At 37.9% G+C, this 25,759-nt stretch overlaps 1 protein-coding gene across 1 annotated transcript in view; it reads left to right on the forward strand.

The window, feature by feature from the left end:
• Positions 1-5,540: 5,540 nt before the first annotated feature.
• The window catches only part of LUC7L2 (LUC7 like 2, pre-mRNA splicing factor), a 60,765-nt gene continuing 40,546 nt past the window's right edge, over positions 5,541-25,759 (forward strand). The window contains 1 exon segment of the mRNA XM_058190198.1: positions 5,541-5,921. Coding sequence (XP_058046181.1) covers positions 5,861-5,921 — 61 coding nt within the window. The 5' untranslated portion in view covers positions 5,541-5,860.

Below are 25,759 nucleotides of genomic sequence, written 5' to 3' on the forward strand. Positions count from 1 at the left end.
TACAGACATTTCTAGCTTGATATAGTCTTTAGGTTTCATATACAATACAATATAGAGCACATCACTTGTTCTGAACTCTTAGATAATTTTCCAGGATTGTGACATTACACCACTCATTCAGTAACTGTTCAGTCCGCTAAGTTCTGCCATCAGAATGTCCCCACAATCATTTGATAGTGATTTGGGCATTCAGTACCAGGCTCAGAATTACAACATGCAGCATTCCAAAGTCACCATTTGCAACCTTATTTGCTGGCTTCCAACAAGCAAAGTCAATGGGGGAGCCAATGATTCAGTTAACAATGGCAATTAGGTGTGTTGGAATTGCTGTTGCTAAACTACATGATCACATGACATTGCACGTTACAAACCACATTGCTTAGCAACAGCAATTCCAGTCCCAACTGATGTTATTAACGAAGGTCTATATAGATGCAGTATTTGAACAACAAAAATTTTATTATTTATTTATTTATTATTTAGATTTTTATACCGCCCTTCTCCCGAAGGACTCAGGGCGGTGTACAGCCAGATTAAAACAGTACAATATACAAATTAAAACCACAGTTAAAATAACCTATTCTATAAATGGCCAAAAATTAAAACCATCAAATTTGACCCATAAATAAAATACCCCAATTAAAATTATTAAAATTCGAAAAATTTAAAAAATTTAAAAAATTAAGCCAGTCCCGCTTGGATAAACAAGTACGTTTTCAATTCACGGCGAAAGGTCCAAAGGTCAGGTAATTGACGCAAACCAGGGGGAAGTTCGTTCCAGAGGGTAGGTGCTCCAACAGAGAAGGCCGTTCCCCTGGGGGCCGCCAGCCGACATTGCTTGGCGGACGGCACCCTAAGAAGACCCTCACTGTGTGAGCGTACGGGTCGGTGGGAGGCATAAGGTAACAGCAGGCGGTCCCGTAAGTACCCGGGCCCTAAGCCATGGAGCGCTTTAAAGGTGGTAACCAACACCTTGAAGTGCACCCGAAAGACCACAGGTAGCCAGTGCAGACTGCGCAGGAGCGATGTTACCCGGGAGCAACGTGTGGCTCCCTCAATCACCCGCGCAGCTGCATTCTGGACTAACTGAAGCCTCCGAGTGCACTTCAGGGGTAGCCCCATGTAGAGAGCATTGCAATAATCCAGACGAGAAGTGACAAGAGCGTGAGTGACCGTGCATAAGGCATCCCGGTCAAGGAAGGGGCGCAACTGGCGAACCAGGCGAACCTGGTAAAAAGCTCTCCTGGAGACGGCCGCCAACTGGTCCAAAAATCTTGGTACAAAATAGTATCAGAGAAAAGATCACAGAACCCTGAAGATAGCACCAGGGTTTTCTGATTCCCTTCTGACTTGCCACATTCTTGTCACAGCTGTATCACCATCTGATTTATTATTGACAAAATCATTTATAGTGCCTTGGCAGATAAGGTATATACCACTTGTCATGCAAAACTAGCTTGAACCACTTAACTTACATTATCCACGGATTGTGGATAATTAATACTTATGTATAATACTTATGTATAAAAATAAATATACATTATAATTATTATCTTTAAGAGAATTATCAAAGTCAATTTCATCATGAAATACCTAACCTAGAATTCAAAAGATTTTCTGCAAATCATTTTTATCACATTAATCAATGTAACTATGCAGTACAGGAAAATTTTCAGTATTTAATTTTTCTGTGGAAGAAGACTAAAATTGCTCCTGCAATGATAGACAACTTGGAACCCACTGAAGTCTTTCCAGCTCATTTTACACAGACACTAAACAAATTGTCACTAGTTGGATCATTTCAGAGCTATTTCCTTACCAGACTCCTCAATGCCTTCAACAATAGCAGAACTTCTAACATACTACCTTCACTGGAAAGTTCTTAAGAATTCAGGGAGATATTAAAGATCTATCTGCCTTGAAAATAACCCATGTATCGAGTATCTGGGCTGCAACCTGGAAGAGGAGCTGCCAATGGCACATGCGCATGCCCAAAAATAAACTTCTGGTTTCTGGCACACACATGCGTGCTGGCCAGCTTGTCTTCTGGGTTTCTGGTGTGCATGTGCTCGCACTGATCAGCTGGCCAGCGGGCATGCTCATGTAGGACATCAGAAGACCAGCTCTTCCAGTTTCGGCACTGCCACACGCAAAAAGGACAGCTGATTGTCACGCGTGCATGTGCGCCAGAAACCTGAAAGAGGAAAGGGCGACGCCACGCATGCCAGGCGACAGGTTCCATGTGCCACTATGCACATGTGTGCCATAGGTTTGTCATCACGGAACTATAGCATACTCAAACACCAAGGACTGACCACAAGAAATATTTTGTGACAATTTATATTATGTCAAAACATTTTATAAAATTTGCCACATTCCAATTCCACAGGAGTTATTGGTTCCAGATTTTGGATGCATTCTGTAAATTAGTCCAGTTGAGGTACAATACTTTGGTTCAAAAATTGTTGCCCTGTGATGAACTGTTTTGCCCATTAAAGGGCAGTGTTTTAGTAGGATATGGATTGGACAGCTCATGACTCCTTGGATCATCCTTTCAGTGATATTTCTTTACCGGATTCCTTAATGCCTTCAACAATGACAGTTTCTAATGTACTGCCTTTACTGGAAAAGTTGTGATACATTTATACATGTATCTACCTTGAAAAAATATGCTGAACTGTATAGCACATTCAAACATCAGCATAGGAAATGTTTTACCACATTTTGTATTATGTCATAACTTTTATGATAATTTTTTCATAAAATGTTTTATAAAAACTGCAAAATCTAAGTTCCATATGAGTCATGGCTCCTGGATTTTGGAAGTTAGCCCATTTCAGGTACCTTGATTCAAAAGGTTTTGTCCTATGGTGTCTCATCCTATTACAGGTTAAAGGAATAAGAGTTTTAGTAACATACAGATGGATTTGCAATGCCTTTATTTTCTCATGCTTTAAGGCTGCCTATGCAAACCAAATTTGCATCTATTTCTCTCATACCAATCCCCTATAATATAATCTTGGTTCTGTGGGCGTGACTTGGTGAGTGGCTAATATGACTGGGTGGGCGTGGCCAACCTTTTTTTTTTTACTTTTAAAAGCATTTTTCTACAACCTCTTCGGCTGAAGAGCTTGTAGAAAACATGCTTTTAAAGGGTTCCAATGATCAGGCAACTTAGCTGGGATCGCCAGAGGAAAAAGAGCTTTTAAAGGGTTCTGACGTTCCCAGCTGAGCGCGTGATCATCAGAGGCTTTTTTTTTAACTTTTAAAAGCATTTTTTCGGCAGAAGAAAAAATGCTTTTAAGAGTAAAAAAAAACAAAACCTGATGATCGCACAGCTCAGCTGGGGCGGGGGAGGGCAGGGAATTTTGCTACTGGTTCTCCGAACCACCCGCCATCATTGCTACCGGATTGGGTGATCCAGTCCAAACTGGGAGCATTTCACCCCAGCATATCACCATGCAAAAGCTACCAGGTATTGACTGCTAGCTAACATCAATCACATTTTAACATAACTTGTTCCTATAACTGTTGTTCTTATGTCTTTTGTTACCCAGTTTTATAGCTACTTTATTTTTCTCACTTTGAAAATAGCTCAATAGGTTTTGATTTTGTTTCCTCACCTTTCAACTTTGCAGTCAGTTTCAATCTGTGTCTGAATAACAGTGAGACATGGTCTGATTTTTTTTTAATCACAGTTGTAATGCAGTTTGTTTTTATTTCAAGCTGTCCAAATATCAAGATACAGTATTGACTATAATTGGACAAATTTACAAATAACAAATCCAGTTCTAGGTTTTCTGAAAGCCTAATACATTATTTACTTCTTTATTAATGTAGATAACTTGTGATTACAGTGTGAGTTTAATTAATTCAATATTCAATGTAATGCAAATTGTAAATGATATCAGGTCACATTTATTGCAATTCAGTCTCTCAGTCAATGGGAAACTAGCATATGAATAATTGAGGCTAACACAGGTACAGTTGCATTTAGACACTAATTTTGTGTATGTAAAATTGAGAAAAGGATGACTTAGTCCTTGGAAAATAGTCCCGTGGAAGTGAAATGCATTGTCACAGAAAGTGAAAATATATTTTGAGCTGCAGAGCTCAAAAAGCAAAAAAGTATGAATGCTGACCCTAATCTCAATTGAAATATGCAAGTTAGGTGTGGATAAAACACTGTCTAGCAAAATATATATGAAGATTTAAAGAAAAACAGTACAGTTCATTCTACTAAAATATTTTGAGAGACAATATGTTTTTGTCAGTATAAGGTTTTAGAAATGATATTTAAAATTCTTAGTTTTTATTTTGCTTTGTATAATTGTTCTGTGACTTTGCTATCCATACATTTAAATTCAATTCTTTTTATCCTTTACTATACCTAATATAAAATGAATGTTTAAATATTTTGCCTCTTCCATCAAACTGGAATCAGTTACCATATTTTCCACAGAAATATAACTTTGAATAATGTGAATAATCCCATTTTGTGGGATTCATTCACTAACTGAGATCTACTTGTAGTAATTAATTATAGGCAGTTCTGTTTCTCATTGCCTTTCATAATTCTTTTTTCCCAGTACCGTTATGTGTGTGTGTGTGTGTGTGTGTGTGTGTGTGTGTGTGTATACACACACACACAGTGTATGTGTGTCTATGTATGTATGTATTTCCTGTATTCCTTCTCAAGACTACTGTTAGTCCTCGATTTTGAACTACAATTAAATCCCAAATTTCTGTTGCTAAGTGAGACATTTGTTAAATGAGTTTTGTTCCATTTTACCTTTCTTGTCACAGTTGTTAAATGAATCACTGCAGTTGTTAAGTTAGTAACATGGCTGTTAAGTGAATACGGCTTCCCCATTGACTTTGCTTGTCAGGTCACAAAAGGTGATCACATGACCCTGGGACACTGCAATCATCATAAATATGAGTCAGTTGCCATGCAGTTGAACTTTGATCATGTGACCAAATGGATATTGCCAACGGTCATGTGAAAAATGGTCATAAGTCCCTTTTTTCAGTGCCATTATAACTTTGAACTGTCATTAAATGAATTGTTGTAAATCGAGAACTACCTGTATATGCATCTGGACTGTGGACTGTGATCTATGAAAGCTTATTCAATAATCAGACAATAAATCTATAGGCTTCTATGGAGAACACAAGATTTTGGAATATCATGCTAACATTCCTCCCAGTTTCTGCTTATATTTTCTCTTTTGATAGATTTAGTAAATAGACCCACAAACAGTTATTTAGGAAGTATTACCAGAAGAATATTTTTACTTCCGACATAAACAAATGAAAGGCTCGTGTTGCGTTGCGATCCAAACGAAAAGAACTACGTCACAAAAAGAGACCACACTGAGCCACCAATCAGCTCCCACGCGAATCTAAAGGAATAACGAACTCGTCAACCCAATCAGCAAAGGCAGAAGGGCCGACGTTCCTGCCTGATTCAGTTTCCAGCTTAGCCAATCAGAAGGAAACTAATAGTAAGTATAGGCGGGAGACAAGCGCACGCGCACGGATGTCCGTTACTTCCAGGCAGCGCGCGTACGCCACTGGAGGCAAGCGTGGAGAGGTCGGGCGCGCGGGGTAGTCGCGGTCGTGAGGTAACGCCGGGCGCGAGGCGGTTATCTGTTCCTTTTCGACAAGAACGGAAGGTGCAAGCGCCATTGTAACTATCCCGAGCTCAGCGAGGAAAAAAAAAAAAAGAATCCTGCTTCCGCCTTAGGTGGCCTCTGAGAGAAACGACCGCAGCGTCAGGTTCGATTATCCTCTAGGCCGCTGTGGGCGGGGTTTATACGGATTTGGCCGGCCCACTCGGGCCCCGCGCATTTTCAGGATGTCGGCACAGGCTCAGATGCGCGCGATGCTGGATCAACTCATGGGCACCTCCCGTGACGGTAAGAACTGCTGCTTACTAATCAAGCTGGGGAAACCTCCCTGAGGCACGTTGACGGAAAAACAGAAAGGCCCCGAGTAATGATTGGCAGGGCTTGTGTCTCGATTTTCTTTTCCTCTCCATTAGGGGCGGGCCTCAGACAAGGGTGAGAGACTAGAGGCCGGGTTTCGGCACTGAGATAACGGGAAGGTTTGGGTGTACGATTCGTTTCAGGAAACAGGAGAAAAAGTTGTGTATTCGGTAATGGAAGGATTAATATCTTTGTTTCCAGGGCATTAGGAGGGTGACAAGGGTAAGCTCATACTATTCTTGCAAAAGGATCTGATCATCATTAGCACCGAAATGCGAAATTGTGCCCTTTATATTGTTCGTCAGCAGACTTATCTGATTAGAAGAAAGGAAAAAGGCGCTCAGCTTGTTGCTACTACTGCACGCTTATTTTGATAGTGGAAATCTGACCCAAACCATCATTTCACGTTAATTCCTATCCCTGATATTAAAATATTTCTGATGGCTTATTTTAAGCAGTGTGATTTTATATATGTGTGTGGGTGTGTCTTCTCACACATACACATACATTTCTTGACAAATGAATTACTTTTACAGGAATTTGATTCTTGGAAGAGTTTACTTTCACAAAACAGGTATATATTGTGATGAGCCATTTATTTCTGAACAGTATTTAAAGCAGTTTCTGCAATAAATATTTTAGTCCCTTTGTGAACACATTATATGAAGCAATGCAGTGGAAAAAGGGGAAATGTTGCATAAAATGTATGTATACAAAATAAGCTTAAAATTTGTTCTGTCTATAGACTAATCTTAAGAAATTTCTCACATATGAATCTGCTTACACTGATTAATGAGTTTTTCCCTTGGGGAAATACAGTAATAAACCATTCTTTTTGAATGCATGGTAGATTGTTTTTCTATTTTGATTTGCACACAATCACACAGATAAAATGATCATAACTTTTGATATAAGTAAAATACAGTGATCTCCAGCATTGTGTTTTGCTTAGAAGTGTTTTTTTTTAATCATTTATAGAAGGGTGAAGTTGGCAAGATAGGAATCTGATTCATTCCCAAGAAAGCTATTTTGTAAACGAGAGACAGATGACAGAAGACTTAAAGCTGTGAAATCGATAGCCATCATGCCATTGACTGAAAGAAGTGGGAAGATGAGAGCTAGGATTCAGACCTTGGGACTTTACATATTTAGAAATATAGGACTTCTAGATGGTAGTAGATGGAGAATTTCTAGTATGCATAGCTTCCTATTTATATCTTTTTGGAATGTGGAATAATTAGTTTATCAGGTCTCTGCCTTTTTATTTTTACTGGTTTGGAGCATCTCCTGTATTCTAATATTAAGCAACTGCTACAAATTTTCTTGTACTCCCACTAACTGGATCAGGGTGTCAATGCCACACACATAATGAACCATGTAGCCTAACGTGATAGAAATTGCCCAAGCAGATAGTTCAAGGTTTGTAACTGCTGCCCTTCCAACACTGAACAGTCACTTTGCTGTCTTGATAGATTTCATGGGAATCTGGGCAACTTTACTACTTGTATTTAGTGTAAGCTGTACATCTGTAAGACCTGGCAATTTTCTACTGGTCATTTTTGTATACAATCTATAAGAGTGATGACCAGAGGAGATGCAAAATCAGGACCCTCTCTTCTAATATAGAGCAACCCAGGCTTCCAAGATTGTAGAACTTAGAACCAGTGCAGCTGGACATCATCAAAAATCTACCTGCCCAATAAAACTGCTGATATTTTGAGTTCTATGGTTAAATTGTGGAAAATCTTACCATACATCAGTGTTCCATTAAGACCGCAACTTCTAAAATATCAACCCTGGGTTATATTTAAGGTGAAGGGGTATATTTTGGGAATATATGACTCTAAACATTTTTTTGTAATTTTGTTCTAATCTACAAGGGCTCAGAGGAACTCAGTGATATATCATCATGAAATGTCTCCTTTTGCACTTTTTTTCTTAAAATAGGCCATTTCACTTCATGTATCTGCCTCCACTTTGCTCCTAATATAGTCTACTTATTCAGTAGTAGTTGATTCACATGATACTCTTTGTTTTTGAAAGGCTGTATTTCATTTTTGAATATATAGCTTTGCTTGCCCTGTTTTCATCATCCACAGTTGGAGAAACAGGATACATGCCACTTCAGAATAGTATTTTCATTGGTATATGAACTCCCAGCAATTATTTAGTATTTTACCTATGATTGAATTAACTATTAATTATTTTGTACATGGTAATTTAAGCCCATATGTGATTATTTGCTACACTTGCTACTAATGTATCCCATCCCTTCCTCTTCCCAAAGGCCCTCCTTTTTCTCCAAGAAATGTAAACTGTTCAGAGCCTCCTGAAAAATCATTTGGGTTGTCCAAGGAGGACAAACGTCCTCCTAACTGTCATTTCCAAGAAGGTCTCCCAATCAGCTACAAATCCAATCAGGCTTTCTATAATTTTTTTTCTATATATGATAATCATCTGACAATTTAAAGCTGGATGCTAGATTTTACTGGAACATTTCTAGCATTTTTACTTTCCCATTCAGTAGCCCTTTGTTTACAGCTTATATGCACTGAACACACTTCTCTCCATCCTATAGACCAGTAGAAGAAAGACTTCTAGATAGAATGTACTTTGCACTTCACAGAAGGATATTGTGAAATATTTGTTGGAAGAAATATCAATATAAGAAAAGTTTCCCCCCTCCCCCCTTTCTCTCTCCTTTGATTATTCCATTTGTAGTGTTTCATAAATCAAACCTCCTAACCACACATTCTGGCTCTGGCATCTGTTAGCAGTTCTGTTTCTGAGATGGATATGGCTTGTTTGAAAAGGGGATCTTGGAAAAACACCTGAAAAAAGGGCTTAAGAGATTTTAAGAAGATAATTAATTTAACTCAAAATGAAGAATAACTAGAAATACATTACTTCTTAATATCTCCAGCCAGAAGGAAGGATGAAAGTATTAAAGCAGGGAAATTTTGATAGCTATAGCTATTGAAATAGCAGAAATGAAGAGGACACAAAAACTTCGTATCTCTGTAAGACTCCAGGTCCATGGGAAAAATGAAAATAAGGGAAAATACATGGGCTTATAGTGGTTCAAATGTTGATGTCCAGTCCACCCAGCCATTGAAGGACAGGGTGGTCTATGTTGAAAAAATTAGACATTGGGCCGGTATAAGCTTTTGATGGACATTCGGACACAATGTGATGGATATTTTGTAGAGGAATACCACAGTCACACTGAGAGGTTGAGACAAGACCCCACTTAAACAATGAGTCCTGGCAGACACCATGTTGGATACAGATCCTGTTCAGAGTTGACCAATGCTGACAAGGAAGATCAAAACCTGGCACCTTTTGGGTAGGGTCATCTATGTAATTGCCTGTATCTGGGCGTTCAGCAGCCCATTTGGCTTTCCACTGTGTGCTGATGTCAAAGCTGTTAGACAGCTGTTGAGCAAGTGCCAGAGAGGGCTTCCTGGATTTAAGCCTGCCAATTGATAGATGAGGAAGATCAGCATGCACATGAAGAAGTGGGTTTCTCAAAATGTTGTTGTACTCCTTTGCTAAAGCTTCCTGCCTTCGTAGAGCTGGTGGTACAATGTGGCTCAAGACGGGGAGCCAGCAAGTAGGAGTAGATTTTATGCAACTGCTTATGATCCTCATTGTATCATTTAGTTTAGCATCGATCCTGCTAGTGTAGCAGCTGTTAAGCCACACAGGGGCGCAGTATTCAGTTGTGGAGTGGACCAACCCTAATGCTGATATTCTGAGAGTAGAGGCTGAGGCTCCCCATCTTGATCCTCTTAGTTTCTGGAGTAAGTTGTTCCTGGTATTGATTTTAATGGACATGTTCTCCTTGATTGCAGGGCCAGCAGTCAGATTGGGGAGTGACTCATGCCTGATGACGACTGAGTCTGCCAGATGAGAAGCTCCTCCTCTTCCTTCCGCTTCCCATCTTTCAGACTCAGTCGTTGACTGTTAGACGTTTTTGGCTGAGCTACTCAGAAAATTTTTTTCCTTTTTATTTTCCCCTTTCCCTTTTTGCATTCAAATTGTTATTCAAATTTGCATTCAAATTGTTATTTGCATTCAAATTGTTATTCAGTTAGGCCTTCTAGGTAGCATTGGCAAGTTTGTGGTTGAGATGGAAACAGGTGGACGCTGTTTTGCTGACACTGAATATGAGTCTCCAGTCAACAAAGAATTTTCCCAGGGATTTCAGGTCCTCAGAGAGGAGGCAGTCCAAAACTTCCAAGTTTTTATCTTGCTCTGCTAGGGCCAGGTCATCTGCATATACAAATTTACGTCCCCTTGTCGCTATCATATCTGAGATAAGATTGAACAGTGTAGGTGCCAATACAGAACCTTGTGGAAGGCTATGGTTGAGTCTTAACTTGCTAACATTGTCCCCCATAATGATCTGAAAGGATCTATCGCTGGGGGAAATGGTATAAGGATTGAAGATGGCAAGACAGGAATCTCTGATTTGCACATCAGAAAAAGAAGTTTTAAAAATCAATGTCAGGAATCTTCAGGGCACTGAAATGAGTAAGCTATATGACTGTTGAATCAAAAGGCAGGAGGAAGTGAGCTAATATTCAAACCTTAGAATTTGCTTTAAGAGGGTAGGATTTCTAGGTAGATGATGCAATATTTTCTATATATGGTTTTCTAATTCTATGCAAGAATTCTACTTATATAACTTAATTGAGTACGTTTGAATACATAGAATGAGGAGGAAGTCATCATGTGAGAATTAGTTCAAGTGTAAGATTTTTTAAACATTTAGACAGGTGATTCTCAACCTTTTCTTCACCAGGGGTTCCCTTTAAATACCTTTGTTGGCCACAGCCCATGGCCATGGACCCCCAAAACTTAACTCAAGATTTAAATCATAACATTCCTTCACGGACCCCCTGTGATGACATCATGACCCCCCACCCCAGTGCTCTGCAGACCACAGATTGAAAACTACAGTACTGATTTAGACCAATACAAACAATTCTTTAAAATGAAATAGGAGGTTCTGGGAGTCCTTTATTATTGAGTCAGCATTTGAGCAGTTTCAAAGTTCATGTCAAATGAACTTTTTTGGTTTTTACAAAACGTTTTCTTAGTATACAGTACAGTTCTAAGTATACAAGTTAACAGATAACTATTGAAATGTTTGTGTACTGCTTAAGAGCCTATATCAGTGATGGCTAACCTTTTTGCCAGGAGTGCAGGGGGAGGGGGGTGTCACGCGCATGCATGCCCACACCCATAATTTTATTCGCTCCGCACATGCACGCGCAACCACCCTTCCGCTCCTGGCACACGATGGCATGGTTTTCTCTCTCCCTAGCCTCCAGAGCCTTTCTAGGAGCTTGGGGAGGCCGAAAACGGCTTTCCCTACTCCCCTGGAGGCCCTCCAGAGGCAGGAAATGGCCCTTTTGCCAACTTCCAGAAGTCGGCAAACGGGCGATTTCCTGATTCCGGAGGGCCTGGGGGGGGGGAGGCAAGGCTGTTTTTGCCCTCCCCAAGCTCCTAGAAAGGCTCTACAGACTGGGGAGAGCAAAGAACGTGCCTTCCAGTCCCACTGGAAGTTGGCAAACAGGCCATTTCCTGCCTCCGGAGAGCCTTGGGGGGGGGGAAGGCTGTTTTCACCCTCCCCAAGCTCCTAGAAAGGCTCCGGAGGCTGTGGAGAGCAAAAAATAGGCCTTCCCCACCCCCACCCCCAAGGCCCTCCGGAGGCAGGAAACAGCCTGTTTCCCTACTTCCAGTGGGTTCGCCATCACAGGCCTATATGCACTGTTACTTATTTTATCATATCTATGTTTATGACAGTACACTGTGTGCACAATTATTAGGCAAATTGTATTTTGGAGGATTAATTTTATTAGTGAATAACTACAGTGTTCTCAGTCAATCCAAAATGTGAATAAACCTCAAACCTAAATATTTAAGAAAGTAAAAGTGAGGTTATTTATTTATTTATTTATTTATTTTATTAGATTTTTATACCGCCCTTCTCCCGAAGGACTCAGGGCGGTGTACAGCCAGAATAAAATACAGAATATATACAATTAAAAGAATTTAAAATAAACTATTACTAAACGGCTGATAATTTAAAAGATTTAAAAATTTAAAATATTAAAACCCCAATTTAAAATCAACTATTTATGCCAGTCCTGCTTGAATGAATAAATATGTTTTTAGCTCACGACGAAAGGTCCGAAGATCAGGCACTTGACGTAAGCCAGGGCGGAGTTATAGCTTTCTTAGGAGAACATCTATGTGTGCACAATTATTGGGCAACTATTAGTGTGCAGAATTTTTATGAAACTAAATGAAAAATGAAAATTTGTGCATTTTACTCATTTATTTGCATCTCTTAAAGTGAGAATAATAAACAAACAATTCAAAATGTACAAAGAAACATTTCTGACATTTCCAAAAAAAAAAAAATCAGTGACCAATATACCCCCCTTTCTTTTCAATAACAGTCATAAACCTTCCATTCATGGAGTCTGTCAATTTCTTGATCTGTTGATGATCAATTTTTTGTGCAGCAACAACCATAGCCTCCCAGACACTTCAGAGAGGCGTACTGTTTTCCTTCACTGTAAATCTCCTGTATAAGAAGAGCCAACAAGTTCTCAATAGGGTTTAAGTCAGGTGAGGAAGGGGGGCATGACATTATTCTTTCATCTTTAAGGCCTTTACTGGCTAGCCATCCAGTGGAGTATTTCAATGCATGCGATGGAGCATTTTCCTGCAAAAAATCATGGTCTTCTTGAAAAATGCAGACTTTTTCCTGTTCCACTGCTTGAAGAAAGTGTCTTCTAAAACTGGTGGTGGGTTTGGAAGTTGATTTTGTGTCCATCTTCAACTCGAAAGGGTCCAACTAGATCATCTTTAATAATACCAGCCCATACCAGTACCCCACCTTCACCTTGCTGGTGTCTTGAATCAAAGTGGAGCTCTGTGTCTGTTACTGATCCAGACACGGGCCCATCCAACTGGTCCATCAAGAGTCACTCTCATCTCATCAGTCCATAAAACCTTTGAAAAATTTGTCTTCAGGTATTTCTTGGCCCAGTCTTGCCATTTATGTATCTTATTCAGTGATGGTCAGGATTCAGCCTTCCTTGCCTTACCTTGGCCATGTCTCTGAGCACTGAACACCTTGTACTTCTGGGCACTCCAGGTAGGTTGCAGTTCTGGAATATAACAGCACTGGAGGATAATGGGTTCCTGGTAGCTTCACGTTTGATTCTTCTCAGATCTTTGGCAGTTAATGTGCATCTTTTTTTCTCAACATGTTTCTTGCGACCCTGTTCACTATTTTCAACAAAACGTTTGATGGGTCTTTGATCACGCCCTAATATCTTAGCAATTTCAGGAGTGACGCATCCCTCTGAAAGACTTTTTACAATTTTTGACTTTTCAATGTTAGTTAAATCTCTTTTTTAGCCCATTGTGCCTGAGGAAAAGAAGCTGCCAAATAATTATGCACCCCTTGATATAGGGTGTTGATCTCCTTAGACCACACCCTCCCTCATTACACAAATACACATCACCTGATATGCTTATATCCACTAAGCCGGGTGTCGGCAACCCATGGCCTCAGAGCCGCATGTGGCTCTTTGACCCCTCTCCTGTGGCTCCCTGTCGTCCTGGTCGCACGACCTGCTCTCCACCCGAAAAACGCATGAGCCTCTCTGCAGAGCCGCGTGGCTAAGCGCCCCTAGCGTTTTCTCTGCATTGTCCGTGACAGGCTGTTTTTGGCGATTCCACGTCCTTTGCGGGCAACTCAGTGCCAGCTGCGGTCCCCTTCATGTCGGCTCAGGAAGGAGGGGAAAGGGGAGGAGCAGCCGCCACCGCCAATGCAGGGAGGGAAGAGCTCTGACCGCATAACACAGCCAGCTACTCATCTAAGTGCGCAGTGGCAGCAACAGGAGGAGGAGCAACCGCCACCACGATCCCAACCCAGGAGGGCATCCTGCTTGCATGTGTGTGCGAGAGAGAGATGAGAGAGAGAAAAGGGGAGAAAAAGAGAGATGAGAAAATGATGGAGGGAGAGAATGAGAGAGGGTAAAGAGAGAAACAAATAGAAGGGGAGAGAAAGAAAGAGGGAGGGAGAGGAAAAAGAGAAAATAGAAATGAAAGTGAGAGAAAGAGAAAGAGAAGAGACAGAGCGAGATAAAAGGGAGAAAGAGAAAGAAATTAGAAAGTGATAGAGGAAGAGAATGAGAGGGAAAAAATTGAGAGAGAAGAGGGAGGGAAAGAGAGAAATGAGAGAGAAGGGAGAGAAAGAGAGAGCTGAAGGGAGAGAAAGAGAAGGAAAAGAGGGAAATGAATGAGAGAAGGGGAGAGAAAGAAAGGGAGAAGAAAAAGAGAAAAACAGGAATGGGAGAGAGAGAGAGAGAGATTTTTCCACAGAAAACACCGGGAGCCATAAAACCTGGGTAGGAATGGCTGAGAGGTCATTTGCAGAATCATATTTTCAGAACAGTGAGAAAATAATCTTTACAAAACAAAGAAAAAGATTTAAAAGGAGTAAACATACCTGTAGACGTATATTTCCACATGCAGTTCTAAAGACTAATACAAATATTTATGATCAGTGTTCCTATCCATAATGAGATTTGTTTAAATGAAGGTAATTGGTAGAATACACATTAAAAAAAAACACTAGAAAAGGAAGATTAGATATTCCTTCATTGTAGAGTTTTTTAAAACATGCTTTTATTTGTATTTATTTTTAAGCATAGTAATTTCCCACTCTTTCAAGTAATAGTAAATTAAGTAAAATATATATTTTATCTTTTTATTTTTATCCTTGATTAAAGAAAAGAGAAATTATTTTGTGTTGAAAGGACTGCTTTTTAAATGCAGAATTGGTATGATCAATTACCAAGAGCAATTTTGAGTGATTATTTATTTAATATTTAGTTTAGCATAGTTTTGTAATAAAAAGTGGCTAAACAAGTTTTAATATCTGCATAAGTAAATGCCAAGTGTAATCTTCCCACTACATGAATAGACTGATTCTACCTACTTGTTATTCTGTGCACAGTGATGCGTGCACAATTATGCTAACAGAAAAATGTTCTTGTTCATCAGATATAAAAAGTTATCACTTGTGTAATTGGTTATTTATTTTTAAACGATGTTTTTTCTGTAATATTTTATGTCCTACTCTTTTGAAACATAGCTTCTGCTGAAGTAGGAATTTGAGGGATTTGTATAATTGGTTATGCAAGTAATCATTTAAGTGTAGTTCCAACAAGAATTAAAGACTATTAAAAAAGTTGCCAAGGGATGTTGTTATTTATTTTACAAATAGAACAGTGAGAAATCAGATTCTGCAAGCCTCATATAAGGGGGAGAAGATACAGGTTGCTGGTCAAGATATTTTAATATTAAAGGAAATTCCACCAAAAATGTTAAGGGCTAGGAAGGAATTTGCCTTCCTGGTGAATGAACTTAAAAAACGTCAGATTGAATATAGATGGGATATTCCAACTGGTATAATAGTATATTATGCAGGGAAAGTACATCGTCTCAATACAGTTGGAAAAGCAAGAGAATTTTATGTTGAGGCATTAAAAGTTGGAAGTCTTCCCCCATTGGAAGCTAGAAGAAGGGAGGCTGAAGTGAAGGAAAGAGAAGTGAAGCAGATACAAGAACAGATTGTGATGGAAGAAGATTTATTACAAGTGTTGGAAATACCTACAACGGTTTCAGATTCAAAGGAACAAAGGCTGACAAGCTGCTGCTAAACGCAAGGAACAAGAGATGAAGGCACAACAACAACAACTGGCAACTACTACAACGGAAACAGTGGGAGGAGCAAGGCCTAAAGCAAAATGTGATCTGCGGCTGGTGTTCCAAAAGTTTCCTTTGGCCGATAATGGCAATTAAACTATTATCTTGGAACGTTAATGGTTTGAATTCACCACAGAAGAGAAGGAAAGTATTTCATTATTTGAAACAATTTAAAAATGACATTACCTGTTTACAAGAAACACATATTAGATCTTTAGACCAGAAATATTTGATAAACTCAAAACTGGGAGTACATTTTGTTGCCTCCTCTTTGGAAAAAAAACCGGTTTAGTTATATATATAAAGAAGGATATATCAGCAAAATTAATTGAGGTGGATAAGCAAGGAAGATACATTGCTATTGAACTTTTGTTGGAGGGAAAGAAGACATTATTAATAGGAGTTTATGCTCCGAATCAACAACAAGAAATTTTTTTCAAGTTTTTAGATAAAAGAATAGTATTTTGGGATTATAAATCATATATATTAATGGGTGATTGGAATGGTGTGTTGGATACTCAAAAAGACAAAAAAAGTTTAAGGAAGATTTCAAGCCGGGCGAAATTACCAAAGGCTTTTTTTGAAATGATGGAGGACTTGGAATTAAGAGATATTTGGAGAGAACATAATACAGAAGAGAGGGATTTTACCTTCTTTTCTGACCGGCATCAATCATTTTCGAGGATTGATTTTATTTTGATTTCTAATGATTTGTATTCTAGAGTGAAGAAGACTAAGATTTGTTCAAGAACTCTATCTGATCATAGTCCGGTTTGGATTGAATTTGATCGGGAAAAGGAGGCTAGGAGATCATGGAGGTTGAATGAGAATTTGTTTAAATATGAACAAAATGTAAATGAATGTAAAAAGCAAATGAAAGAATTTTTTATTATGAATATGAAAAAAGAGTCATCTATAGAGATGATTTGGGACGCTAGCAAGGCTTATATGAGAGGAAATCTTATACAAATGAATATTAAATACAAAAATAAATTGCAGAAAAAGAAAGAGGAATTGGAAGAGGAAATTAAAAAGAAAGAACAGGTATTGATAAATAGCCCAGGAAATAGTAAAATAAAAGAATCAATAAATATATTAAGAGGTCAGTTTAACATGTTGATGGCAGATCAAGTAGCAATTAATTTACAATATGTAAAACATAATACGTTTAATAATGCCAATAAGCCAGGAAGATGGCTTGCCTATTTAATAAGGAAAAAACAGAAATCACGAACGATTGATAAAATAGAATATAGGGGTAAGGAAGTTTATCAAAAGAACTTGATTAAAAAAGCATTTTTAGAGTATTATAGTAAGTTATATACTAGGGATATGATTGATGATACAGAGATAGAAAGATATTTACAACAACAAAATATTTGTGAGCTTACAGAAAATCAAAGAGAAGAACTGAATCAATTAATTACTTCAGAGGAAATTTTGTTAGCAATTAAGCAACTTAAAATCGGTAAAGCACCAGGTACAGATGGTTTAACAGCTGTTTATTATAAAAATTTACAAAATGAGATGGTTGAACCACTTAAAGAGTTAGTTAATAAAATTCAAATGGGAGGGGATGTTCCCCCTTCATGGAGGACAGCCTTTATTTCGTTAATACCGAAGGAAGATCGAGATGGTATTAAAGCAGAGAATTATAGGCCTATATCACTTTTAAATACTGATTACAAGATATTTGCCAAGATACTTGCTAATAGATTAATGCCAGTGATGAATCAAATAATTCATAATGATCAGTCAGGATTTATTAAGGGTAGGCAGATGAGATATAATGTGAGGCAAATTGTAAATTTACTTGAATATTTGGAACGAAACAACCAAGTCTCAGCGGTATTCTTTTTTTTTGGATGCTGAAAAAGCCTTTGACAGATTGGATTGGCAGTTTTTGTTTAAAGTAATAGAAAAAAATGCAATTTGGGGATTATTTTATCCATGCAATTAAAGCAATATATCAGAAGCAAACAGCACAAATAATAGTAAATGGTGGGTTAACAGAAATTTTTAAAATTGGGAAAGGGACGAGACAGGGATGTCCCCTGTCCCCATTACTTTTTATTTTAACTTTAGAAATTCTTCTGAATAAAATACGTGGTTCCGATCGAATAAAGGGAATTAGTGTTAAACATCAAGATTACAGATTAAGAGCTTTTGCAGATGACTTGGTTGTTACTGTATCCCAACCAATATACTCAGCTACTGGTTTAAAAGATATAATTGGTCAGTATGGTAAAGTATCTGGATTTAAGGTGAATCAGCAAAAGACAAAGATGATAACTAAAAATATGAATATACAACAAAAAGAAGAGTTAGAAAGAACTACAGGTTTTGAAATCGTTAAAAGGTTAAATATGTAGGAATATATATTACAGCTTCAAATGTCAAATTATACAAAAATAATTATGAGGTATTGTGGCAGAAGGTATGGAAAGAAATGGAGAATTGGAAGAAGTTACAACTATCCTTGCTGGGAAGAATAGCGGGTATAAAATGAATGTTTTGCCCAGGTTTCTATTTTTGTTTCAAATGATACGGTACTTAAGAATGATACCAAATTACAGGAATGGCAAAAGGGGGTTAATAACTTTGTATGGATGGGCAAAAAACCAAGAATAAAATTAAAAATAATGCAGGATACAAGGGGGGGTCTTAAAATGCCTAATTTAAAATTGTATTATGAAGCAGTTGTCTTATCATTAATTACTGATTGGATTAATTTAACTGAGGAAAGAGTTTTGAATATAGAAGGTTATGGTTTGTTATATGGGTGGCATGCCTATTTATTATATGATAAGAAAGTAGATAAAATATTTAAAAATAATATAATTAGAAATGCATTATTGAGGGTCTGGAGGAAATATCAATATAAATTAGATGGAAAGATTCCAATATGGGCAATCCCGAGACACATGATAGAAAATATAAATATATATCAAAAGATGGAGGTAGTTACCTATAAAGAACTTCTTTGTATGGAAAAGGGGGAATTACAATTAAAATCCAGAGAAAAGATGGGGGAAGAAGGGAAAAATTATACATGGTTCCAATATGGACAATTACAAGCTAGATGGAAATTAGATCAAAAAATAGGTGTTAAGCAAACTGAGGATAATTTGTTAAAACAAATGAGAGATCAAGGTCAACAGCATATTAAGAGATTGTATAATGTATTAGTAGAAATAGACTCAGAGACGGAATTGGTTAAGGATTGTATGATTAATTGGGCACAAAATTTTCAGCAATCAATAATGTTGGAAACTTGGGAAAGAATTTGGGTGAGGAATGTTAAATTTACACAAGCGCAAAATATGAGAGAAAATTTTTATAAGATGTTTTATAGATGGCATTTAGACCCCAAAAAGTTGTCATGTATGTATCCTAATGTATGTTGGAGATGCGATTGTGAAGATGCCACTTATTACCATATATGGTGGACTTGTAAAAAAGTTAAAGCATTTTGGATTAAAGTATGATGGATCATGCAGAATATTTTGAAAAAGAAGATTAAGTTTACTCCGCAGTTCTTTCTACTAGGAATAATTATGGATTGTACAGCTATAGAGACTAAATTGATTTTGAACTTGATAACAGCCGCAAGGCTTTTGATTGCTCAATATTGGAAGAAAGAAGAATTACTTAAAATTGAAGAATGGACACTCAAAGTATCAAATTTGGCAGAAATGGCAAAAATTTCTGCTTATTTGAAAGATTATACACAAAAAAAATATTTTAGAATGGAAAATGTGGATTGATTATATTCAAAATAAGTATCAGATAAAAAAATACCGAATAGCATATGAGTAAATTTAGAAATATTTTATATTAGATTTATTTCTGAAGGAAAGGGGAATTGAGAGTGTGATTATGTGTGGAGTGACTAGAGATTATAATTTAGGAATTATTTTAGATTATGATTGTTAGTTTTGATACCCTGCATTTTGTTCTGGGAAGTCGGGGTGGGGGGTAAGGGGGAGGGGAATTGGGGGGTTGAGAGTAGAGGATGGAGTGATGGTTAATGTACAGGGATTATTGAAGATGTATAAATATAATTAATGTAGGGTCGGGTCTGCCCAGTTACCATTTTAGAACGGTGGGGAGGGAGAAAAGAGGAGAAGAGGAAGGAAGCGGGGTAGAAGAGGGAGAAGGAAGGTGTAGGGTGGAGGGAGGAGAGGATGTAGATGAGAAGGAGAGGAAGGTCTGGAAAGTAGAAGAAGGTAGAAGAGGGAAGAGTGTTAAAAAGGGGGGTGGTGACTGGGCAAGCCCGACTAATTGTATATAACTGTACATTGGATGAGCTGTTTGATATGATTGTAAAAATAAAACTTTTTTATGAAAAAAAAAGAATTAAAGACCATTTGATTGATACACCCGCGCGCACACACACACAGAGTTATGTTTGTGTAATCCATGGTAGGGAAGCAGTAATCTGGACAGTTATCAGGGAGTGAAAAATATAAGTTTTTCCTTTCTCAGCTCTTATTCTTTAGATTATTGCTGCTCCACAAACAGAGAAACTTCAATCTATAATTATTGAAAGAGTTACGTGTTGACTCTTTGTGCATGTGGTCTTTGTGGACATGCTTCTTACACTATCTGTAATAGGGATACCAGATTAAAATATTATAGTGTAATTACATGTAGATCGATTCATGTTGATGCATTTTGATGTGTTAATTTTTTGCATCATTGTAACAAACTTGGTTTTTTTTAATTGAAAAAGTTTTTACCAAAAAAAACCTTTCCCCCTTTCCCCCTCCCCCCTCCCTTCAAAAAAACCTCTCCCCCCCCACAACTTCCCGGAACAAACACAAGGTATAGTTAAAAATAAAACAAACATATGCTAAAAATTTTCCCTCCTAAGTCAGTTATACTCCTGCATTTCTCGTCAAATCCTAACCTCCCCCAATGCAATCAGAAATAATACATCCTAATCATTCAAAGGCAGTCTGATATCTCTTCATCTGATATCTGTTTTGAATATCGTTAATCCATTTTTTCCATTCATTTTAAGTATCTTTCTTGGGAATTGTCTTTCAAAAAGGCTGAGATTTTTGCCATCTCAGCCAAATTGGCAACTTTCAATATCCATTCTTCTATTGTAGGTAATTCTTTTTTCTTCCAATACTGACTGTCCTATCAGTAATCTTGCCGCTGTTATTAAATTTAAAATCAATTTAGTCTCAATTACTGTACAGTCCGTGATAATTCCCAGTAAAAAAAATTGCGGCAGGAACTTTATCTTCTTTTTCAAAACATTTTGTAAAATCCACCAAATTCTTATCCAAAAAGCTTTAATATTCTTGCAAGGCCACCAAATATGAAAATATGTAGCATCATCACAATTACATCTCCAACATTTTGCTTGCATATCTGGATACATACACGATAATTTCTTAGGATCTAAATGCCATCTATAAAACATTTTATAAAAATTTTCCCTTAAATTCTGTGCCTGCGTAAATTTAACATTTCTAACCCAAATTTTATCCCATGTTTCCAATAATATTGGCTCCTGAAAATTTTGTACCCACTTTATCAGACAGTCCTTTACCAAATCTCTTTCAGAATCTGTTTCAAGTAACACATTGTGTAATGTGTTATATGCTCCTGAGTCTGATTTCTAATTTGCTTTACCAAATTTTCCTCATTCTGCACTATACCAATTTTCTGATCTTCTTTCCATCTAACATGTAGTTGCCCATATTGAAACCAAGTATAATTTTTCCCTTCTTCTTTTAATACGTGCGAGATTTTAATTGCAAATTACCTCTTTCAGTTTACAAAAGATCTTTGTATGTAATCATTTCCTGATTCTGTTCTATATTTATATTCTCTATTGAATGCCTGGGACTTGCCCACATAGGAACCTTATAATTTAGTTTATAAGAGTATTTGTTCCCCCAAACACGCAAGAGAGCAGTTCTTAACACATGATTTTTAAAAGCCTTATCCACTTTTTTGTCATAAATTAAATATGCATGCCATCCATATAGCAAGTCATAACCTTCTATATTCAGGATTCTTTCCTCTGTTAGATTAAACCAATCACTTATTGCAAGAGAGAGCAGCTGCTTCATAGTATAATTTAAAAATGGGCATTTTTAAACCTCCCCTTTCCCGGGAATCTTGAATTATTTTCATGATTGGCGGATGGTTCGGCCTTCTGGAATACCACTGATCAGCTGTTCTAGGTGGCAGCAATCCCTGCCTCCTAGAACAGCTAATCAACGGTATTCTGAGAGGCCGATCCAACCGCTGATCAGCAGCTAAGGCTCCAGAGTTCCCCAGCGGCTGCGAACAGTGGCAGCAGTGACAGGCACACCAACCCCTCCCCCCCACTGCAATATTCACTCTATAAGATGCACAGGCATTTCTACCCACTTTTGGGGGGAGAAGTGCATCTTACAATATGAAAAATACAATAATTATACCATTATTAAGTGAGATGGCAAGAAAATAGTTTATATGAAACTAATTATAAAAATAAATAGTTAAACATATATCTTTATGTATTCAAATAATTGAATGCTTACAACATTAGAATGTTACTTGAAAAAATATGCACACTTTTATTCTATTTCTCTAGAAGAATATGTAGTTAAATGTATGTATTGTGGGCAGATTTAATATTTACTTATATGCATTGGTAATAAACATGAAACTTGATTAGTATTTCCAGGTTCCTCTAAATTATCGTTTGGTGGTGAATACTTGTTTTAGGCAGCTAATTATTATTATCATGAAATTATGTTGTAAATTAAAAGGTAATATAGGAATTGACTTCATAGGGTTTTTATTTAAATAAGATGCAAGTAGTATATAATTGCTTCCATATTTATGAAGTAGTGAAATATGATTTGGGCCAGACATACTTTTTAAAGGAACTTGCTGTTTTTCTAAAGAACACTAAACTTATTTGTATACATTCATTGTGACAATTGTAAGAATACTCTGATCACATAGAATATACAGTAAAAAGAAAATGCTAGTTCCCATTTCTCTTTCAGTTACCATTGTTATTCAGTGTTGATGAACAATCTGTATTTCTAAATTTGTGTTTTAAAATGTTTAAAAATTGATAATCCATACAAGTATATTTTGAGATAAGTTTTATCTAGAAACAAATGGGTTTTTAAAATGAAAACGTTTTAAGCAAGGCTGGAAATTTATTTGAAATTCTAGGTACTGGGATAACTTTTTAAAGCAAATTCCTAGGTTGCTTAAAGCAGAAGATAAACAGAACATAGGGGCCTAGTAATCAAAATATTTTTCCAGCTATAATTTAGGTAACTTTTCCTAACAAAATCTCCCTTGAATACAAGTGTTGTTATCAGGCATAAATATTTTAGGTTTCCTATTACTCTTTACCTTCACAATGTATTTCTAGACACTGTAATTAAAATGCTGGCAGAGTTTATTATATACAAACTGAACAATATAGCCCCTTGTTTTATTTATAAAGGTTCAATGTATCTATGCCTGCCTACTTCATTCTGCAAGGGAGTGTCAGAAAGGCCCCGCATTCGCCGAGCCGTGAGTTATTGCTAACTTTTCAGATGTGTTAATGTGGAACCAACAATTTGTGTCTTTAAAAAGAGAGGAAAACTGGTGGGAAAATATCCCAGTTCCTCATTTTCTGCAGTAGTAGGTGTGGATTTTAAAGACAATTCTAAATTTTCATTAGTATAAAATTACTAAATCCAAAAACCCAGCTTCTGAAAACCTATTGTTGAACTACTCTGAAGCTTGAATTGCTTATTTGACTAATCTTCATAAACATTAATATCAGAAACAAATACTTGAGCAGAGTACAGCCCATCTGAAAATGTTACATCATAGTTCTTTTTTAAGGCAAATAGTCATTCTGGAATTGCATAATAGACTGGTTAGATTAGAAATTTGAAGTGTAGAATTGTGCATAGGATTAAATTCTTCCAAGTTTATGAGAGTAGGGTAGTGGCTACATTTTTTTATTTTAAACCTTTTTCCTTTTTGAAATGAATAATGTTGGGATAAAGTTTCAAAACTCTTAGTTTTTTTCCCAGCAGTGATATTCTGCTTCAGTAATTCACCAGTAGGTTTTCATTTTATATAATCATAATTTAAAATCCATTTTTAAAAACCCTGGAAATACAAGGATTGTATCTGGTTCTGCATCTTTAGACTGAAAATACATTTTTATGGAATTATCTTTTTCAAATCTGAAACAGTGAATATTCTGCTGCCCATTATCTTAGGGCAGGTGTTGGCAATGTGCGGCTTCCGAGCTGCATGTGGCTCTTGCGTTCCCCTGCTAGAGCTCCCTGTGGGCTGGCTGCCATCCCCCCCAAGACCTGCTCCATATTCCAGAGCGGGAGAGAAACGCCCCTGTATTTGCCTCTCATCTCGTGGGTGCTTCCTCTGGCGCTTCTTGGTGTTGCACGCACCTTGACTTTCGCTCTACCCCGAGTCACTGGCCAGGCTGTGGCTGATGCTCCCATGTCATAATGGGCTCCAGGAGGAGGAGGGGACGCCGCCTCCCCCATTGTGAAGCATACAAAATTTAAATAGTCTGCACAAGGCGCTGTAAGAGCAGCGAGCAAGCCATGGAGGCGGCAACAGCAAGTTGCAAGTCCCGGCTGCAGCTCATGCCCTTGCTCTCGCCTACTTACTGCTCTTGCACTTAAATTTTGTGTGCTTCACAATGGGAGAGACTGCATCTCCTCCTCCTCCTGGAGCCCATTATGATGTGGAGCATTGATTATGCAGGGCCAGTGTCTCAGGGCGGAGCAAAAGTTGCACGTCTCCCCGAGCAACCAAGGTGCGTGCAGGAGCGCCAGAGGAAGGGCCCGCGAGATGAGAAGTAAGTACAGGGGCACTTCCCTCCCACTCTGGAATATGGAGCCAGTCTCCATCCCTGCCATCACCTTTATCTTCTCAGACCATGTGAGGAGTGACTGGGAGAGCGGGGCCAGCCAGCCGGCAGGGAGCCACAGCAGGGCACAAAAGAGTTTCATTTATCTGGGAACCTGAAATGACTCTTGATCATATGATAAAAAGCACCCAAAGGAGAAGAAAGAACATCAGCAAAAAAACAACAACCCCAACCCTCGCCTCGTTTTGGAAATGGTTCAAGAGGAAACACACACACACATGAGAGACAGAGAAAGAGAGGAGGGGGAAGAGAGAGAGGGAAAGGGAGGGAAGAGAGGGAGGGAAAGAGAGATACGAGACAGAAATGAGAAAATGATGGAGGGAGAGAATGAGAGAGGTAAAAGAGAAACGAGAGAGAGAAGGGGGAGAGGAAGAGAGACACAGAAATGAGAGAGCTGGAGGGAGAGAATGAGAGGGAAACGAGAGAAGGGGAGAGAAATAAAAGGAAAGAAAAAAAGAAAGTGAGGGAGAGGAAAAAGAGAAAAACGAGAGGGAGAGAGAGACACACATTTCCCAACTGGAACCACAAAACCCGGGTAGGCGTGGCTGGGAGGGGTCATGTGACTGGGGTGTGTGATGTTGAGTTGGCCATGCTCACCCAGGTTTTGTGGCTCTCAGTGTTTTCTGTGGGAAACTGGTCCAAAAGGCTCTTTGAATGTTAAGGTTGCAGACCCCATCTTAGGGGAAAAACCTGCAATAAATCAGTAGCCAGTGTTTTACATATCATTTGGATAAACCTTTTCCAACCTTGTTCACAGTTGTGACATTAAACTTGAAATTCAATTTCAATATGTGGTAAGCAGGTTGATACTTTGGGGTTTATAAAAGTTTGTAAAAGTTTTAATTTATCTGTAAGATGTTATATAGTCAACATATAGAGGATTTCAGCTCTCTTGAATAATGCTGTTTGCAGGCATTGTTTTCCCAGTGATATAGTACAGTGTTTTTTTTAAACTTCAGTATGTGTTGCCCCTGTCTGAAGTAAATGGATCAGTGCTACTGATTAGATCTTGAAGAATTGACAGCGGGAATTCAGTAAA

This window comes from Ahaetulla prasina, chromosome 7, assembly GCF_028640845.1.
Source record: "Ahaetulla prasina isolate Xishuangbanna chromosome 7, ASM2864084v1, whole genome shotgun sequence".
Classification (NCBI taxonomy): domain Eukaryota; kingdom Metazoa; phylum Chordata; class Lepidosauria; order Squamata; family Colubridae; genus Ahaetulla; species Ahaetulla prasina.